General features: G+C 34.4%; 1 protein-coding gene across 5 annotated transcripts in view; it reads right to left on the bottom strand.

The window, feature by feature from the left end:
* Positions 1-1,801: 1,801 nt before the first annotated feature.
* The window catches only part of LOC110461783, a 31,642-nt gene continuing 27,127 nt past the window's right edge, over positions 1,802-6,316 (bottom strand). The window contains exons 7-9 of one of the 5 annotated variants that reach the window (XM_021515445.1): positions 5,233-6,089; positions 4,715-4,947; positions 1,802-4,662 (exon numbers count right to left, since the gene is read on the bottom strand). In XM_021515445.1, coding sequence (XP_021371120.1) covers positions 5,998-6,089 — 92 coding nt within the window. In that variant the 3' untranslated portion in view covers positions 1,802-4,662; positions 4,715-4,947; positions 5,233-5,997. Of the gene's footprint in view, positions 4,948-5,206; positions 6,090-6,316 lie in introns of all 5 variants that reach the window. The other 4 variants (XM_021515446.1, XM_021515447.1, XM_021515444.1 and 1 more) reach the window with 4 other exon arrangements.

The following is a 6,316-nucleotide window of genomic DNA, read 5'->3' as shown; positions in this document are numbered from 1 at the left end:
ATCAGTCGATGCATGTGTTCTTGGGCGAGTGTGTGCATGTTAGCATACACTGACGTGTGTATACATGGGCGTTCTAACTGTGATATATTGATTGAATATACAAAGATGTATGTTTTGTATTTCATGTTGTGATCTTTAATAAATATTTCGATATGATCGATAACTCAGAATTGTCGCATTATTTATCACATACCTGTTGAATCTTGTTATAGTAATACAACCAATATTCAGACCATGAAATACAAGGTTCTGTATTGCACATGTGCAATACGGAATGTTGTATTTACCAACTAGCCGGAACTACTTTTTATGGAAATCCCCTTGTCAATCCCAATTACCGGGAAAAGTTCCCGGTATTTTCAAAAAATATCAAAGCTTATAAAATCTTTGTATCGATCTCTACCAAATACGGAAGGTGTGCGATAAAAGCAAGATCACACACTCCGCGCACTCGTTAATATATTCGTCCGCGCAATGAACTCGTGCTTTCTGATTCGTTAGAAAAACACAAGTGTGTGGTCTTGCATATTTATGTATTGTCAGCTGAATGTGTTGAATTTTATTGAACAGCAGCTTTTCAGCCCTATTGTGTTAGGAATGTCCCATCAAATTGTTGCTAATTACGATCTGGTTGTAAAGTTTTGTCCCAAATTTATTTAATCGAATGCCTTTTAGACGATATATATATATCAATTTTGAAAGTTCATTAAAATTAATGAGTTAGGAATTGATCAGTAAGTTCGTCATTAAAAGAATCAGCATACATTTCTTCCGTATCAAATGAATGCCGACCCACAACATCAATATCCATTTGAGTGTAATTTTTTCTGTGTATCATCGTCACGTGGAAGATATGCACGTGGATAATATGCACGGGACGTCATTGTCACGTGCATATTAAACATTGTATCATTGTCATGTGTATTCATGTGTAAGAATAAACAAACATTTATTCTAATTCAAAACAGACAACAACCAACTAAGTGTAATGTATTAGTTTTTATTGACAGCCTAGAAAAAGATAAGCGGGACATGTTTTGTACTGCAGAGTATTGAATTCTCATCTTGACAATTCTTAAGGCAGAGAGGCCCAACGCTATACTTGTACCTCTAATGCAGTTCCGTCTTTTTTAACTTGGAGTTACTTGCCCATTTACTAAAGCAAATTGATATCAACGAAAAATGTATCATAATAAAAAAATTCACACGAAAATTCGATCACTGCGCATTTCGATTATTAAGCAGGAACTTTACCCACTGCTCTACCAGGGCCGGTTTCGTTTAAACGGTCAAACCGATCGGACCACTGTTATTCGTTTATTAAATAAGATGGGACCTAGTAATCTGATGCTGCTTTCAGGCGAGCCTTGAGAAAGCCTTGCAAGGCCTGCATACACATTTGCAGGTCCGCCAGGATTTATACTCGAAATTGTTACATTAATAAACGGCCAAACCGTTTGCTCCGCATAAACGAACAGGCCCCAGTTAAGATATTTGTTATGTTAGTACTTTTCTGCAACCTTACTGAGAATAATTTCAAAATACAGTAGTTAACTCCCTTAAAATGTTCACAACCTACGAATGATTATAAATAAACACACACAAAAAAAACCTAGATACATTAGGAAAATGAGGTTTCCGTGAATATAAACGGTAGAATTGTGGTGGGACTCTCTACCTTAATGTTCTCGTGTTTCTGAGAGGGATACAAAGACACGTGAAAGCGTATGTTTTTCCTTATGGTAGAACCACATGTTAATACACATATTCTTATCTGAGTAATACATAACGAACAGTTGTGGAAAGAGAACTGTAAAATGTATTTGGACATTATAAAACACTCCACAAATTGATTCTTCAGTACCTTCTGCCCAATATGTCAAACTTATGTGTTAAATTCCACATCGTCTCTGTTATATGAGAAATATACTTTTTTGTGTAACTTGTGTCTTTATATAGATTTGTAACTTTATTTCAACTTTGTGGTACCTTGCGTTATACTGGTGTTATTATATATCATCATATCATAGTGATTGTAAAACGTGACGATAACGATATTTAGCAAGCAATAGACGTAAAATAAAGACACTGTGAGTGCCCTGCAGTACCTACAGGATAACATAAACACTGGTGACACCCAGAAGTTAAAGCCACGGTAACCAAAGCCACTGGTCAGTTCACATAACAGACATACAGATGGTCAAGAGGTCAACATTTCCCTGACAACAACGTCATCTTAACAACAATGAAAGATAACCACCAGACATCACAAGGCTGACTGAAGCAATTGCCGAACCTACAGCAAGTCATCGGGACGAAGTCAAAGGTGGTGCTTAATAAATTCACATTTTGTCAAGCATGTGTATGAGGAGATTTACGACCCGCTAAACGTTTGATATCAGTAATGTGCTTTCATAGCTGTATGATGCTTACTTATGGAATAAGGTATTATTAATTTGAAGTAAACAAAAATATAGAAAACTCGACGTCAGGTTTTTATGGCTTAATTTGATCTCTTGATTTAAATATTTGCCACCATTGTCACCATTATAAATTTTCTCCTCCAATAATACTTTGAACTATCAAATTAATCGATAACTACATCTCTGTCATGTATGCGGGATATGGTCCTTAACTTTTAATTTGCGAAAACTACCTCTACAGCGAAAGAACGAATAGATAATTTGTAAATGGAATTGAGCTTTTATATAAAAAAAATCACGTAATAAACAACAAAGCACTATTGGACAGATACAACTATACACTGAGTATAATGTGGATTACATATGTTTACTCTCGTCCTATAATGTGTTGAACAGTTGGATGAACGATGGTGAGAAGAAACACGCGAACGAGTAACACTGGAGCTAGTTGTGGTCTTAGGGATAAGGAGTTTTAACTGAATGCTGACGTCATTCTGACAGCATTTACATGAATCGACACTGTTTCTTACGATACCAAACACAAACATAAAAGAACCATGCAAAACGTTTATAAATGCATGAGCAAATTGTTGTAGCTCTCTTAGCACAGTCATACAATTATAGGAAAAAAATCAGCTATTACAAACAATTATTGAACGATCATTCATCCAAGGAAATACTTTAAAACTTACGGTGACGTCATAATTACGTATTTGAAAGGCATCTTCCTGGCCGTAAGTTATTGAAATGAATAATGAACGAGTATAATATTTATGTACATATTGCAATACTTTGTCGAAAGCAAGAAAGACTAGACACAAACGTTTGTGACCAGGTAGCATGGATTTATATATATATATATATGTTGGAATACAATGATCACACCATGTCCGTCAGACGATCTTATATACACTAGCTATTGATTATAAATGGTTACACTGGTTTGATCTTCTTATATTTCAAAATAAAAATATTTCTTCTAACAAAATTGTAATTCTAAACATAAAAAGGACACTTGTAACAAATCTAAACATCAAGTAAAGAGCAGTTATATCGGGCTTTGATTAGGTTATAAAATTATTTGATTTTAACGTTCTCATAATAATGGATTGTTCGTTACTTCATTATCCCACACTTACGAATTCCTGTTTTTGTCTGTTAAAGGTTTCACCTGTGTTCACCTACATTAGGACACAGCTAGCACGCGATTTTATTCTGAAAACGTCACAGCTTCAAAGTAAGATCGTCATCCTTTTTGTCACACGCTTTATGTGGCATTGATTTTCCCTGTGTTTCATATTATAAATTTCAATACCTTTTACGGTATGGCAATGTGGGAGAAAGATATACTACTCGCGTGTGATGAAGAATCAACCCTCGGCATGAAGACAGTGAGAAATTAACCCTCGGGGTAAGGTGTTTTAAGTTAATCACTTGGCACAGCCTCGTGGGAAACCTTTCATTTGTTTTTACTTCGAATTGAGTTTGTTCTGTCTATATCACACCTGAGTGATATATTCTATTACTCTATAGGAAAGAAATGGCACAAGAATTATCTTTCAGACAATTGTTGTAGTTTGATATTAACATGTTAAACACGATATGTTTCTATCATCATAAACGTCTATACAAGACAAGCAAATTATACTTAACAAACGCCTATCATACTTTTACACAAAAACAAAACATTACAGTCATTTTGAAACGAAAGAGTTCCATCCTCGGATACAAAAACGTATTGGGAAACACAGGGGTACATGTTCCAAATACAATTTCAAAAATACATATTTACTGACTCATGCTAAATGGGGGAAATGCCGGATAAAATTAAAAAGATATGTGTCGACCTTACTGTAGGAATGTTTTTAATCGCAGCATACACATTTGTTTAGCGTCATCTAATATTCCTTTTACACATTACATATATATATATATATACATTTTTTTTTCTATATGAATCGAGAAGACTTAGAAGACAAATTTAGCCTTTTTACAGAAAAAATGATCGACATTGGAATATAAAATGAATCCCCACTCATTCAGCATGTTAATGGCACAGAAGAGCTGTAACGTCAGCTGACCTATGTGTACTTATAAATGCAAATGAATATCAGCAAACCTCTTATAACAGTGACACCTTTTGCAAATAATTTTGGCTAACCTACACTATGTATAATGTTGACTAACCTACACTATGTATAATGTTGACTAACCTACACTATGTATAATGTTGACTAACCTACACAATGTATAATGTTGACTAGCCTACATTACGTGTAATGTTGACTAACCTACATTACGTATAATGTTGACTAACCTACATTACGTATAATGTTGACTAACCTACACTATGTATAATGTTGACTAACCTACACTATGTATAATGTTGACTAACCTACACTATGTATAAGCTGACTAACCTACACTATGTATAATGTTGACTAACCTACACTATGTATAATGTTAACTAAACTACATTACGTATAATGTTGACTAACCTACATTACGTATAATGTTGACTAACCTACACTATGTATAATGTTGACTGACCTACACTATGTATAATGTTGGCTAACATACACTATGTATAATGTTGACTAACCTACACTATGGATAATGTTGACTAACCTACACTATGTATAATGTTGACTAACATACACTATGTATAATGTTGACTAACCTACACTATGGATAATGTTGACTAACCTACACTATGTATAATGTTGACTACCCTACACTATGTATAAGCTGACTAACCTACACTATGGATAATGTTGACTAACCTACACTATGTATAATGTTAACTAACCTACATTACGTATAATGTTGACTAACCTACACTTTGTATAATGTTGACTAACCTACACTAAGTATAATGTTGACTAACCTACACTATGTATAATGTTGACTAACCTACACTAAGTATAATGTTGACTTACCTACAATTAGCAGATTTAATTTTCCCTCCAACATTTTTTTATCAATCTTAAACCGAGAAGAATGTGTCTTCTTTCTTAATAATAGCTTTTTTTTCAAACTACCAATGCCATTTATCACGCCATTGTTGATTGGCTAATGTATTCTTAACACAGTAACGCCAATTTACATTGGCTAGTTCAAAATGAACAATAAGCAGATCTCATCTCATTCCAATTCATGTTGATGTCGTTTCAAATAAATATCCACCGGTTATAAATCTTCACAATATGACAAACTCCCACAAGTAATCATAGTTTGTACATTCATGTTGAATATTATAACATGAAATTGGAAACACTTGATGTTGTCATTTCATTCTATTTTTGTTCTGAGTGGTCCATCAGATTATGGTTTTGGTATTTTTCAATACTGCACCCTTTCACAACATAACATTGATTTATCACCGAAGTGTGTCGGTTTTATGTATCAGATCTAATGACTGTCTGTATCACTATTAGTTCAGCGCTGGAGCCAGATATCAGCTGTTCTACCCCCATCTACCCTTGCCAGACAAAATCTCCAAATCTGATATTAAAACATGACATACGAGTATGTAACGTGTGAAACAGGTATCCGTTGACGTCACATCACTTGTCTACAGCAGCAACGCTATCATGGACAGGAACATCAGGGTGAATGTTCCCATAGGAACCGCGTTGTTACCTCCATTCAGAGCACCGGGTATCGCTGAAAGTATAAAACAATGCTGCTTTACATACGGGTTTACGACAAACTTTTTGACCTCAATCTGATAGGCTTACACAGGATTATACCGTTATACATGTTATATGTTTACCAGTACGGGTCAACCAACAGATGATTTTTTTTTAAGACAGAAATATCAGTTCATAATTTAGATACAAGCAGGGAAATATTTAATTTTGTATGAATTCAATATGTAGTTGGCGACACTC

Source organism: Mizuhopecten yessoensis, unplaced genomic scaffold (assembly GCF_002113885.1).
Source record: "Mizuhopecten yessoensis strain PY_sf001 unplaced genomic scaffold, ASM211388v2 scaffold10661, whole genome shotgun sequence".
NCBI lineage: Eukaryota > Metazoa > Mollusca > Bivalvia > Pectinida > Pectinidae > Mizuhopecten > Mizuhopecten yessoensis.
The sequence above is the reverse complement of the archived record's forward strand: the minus strand, read 5'-3'. Positions and strand labels throughout refer to the sequence as shown.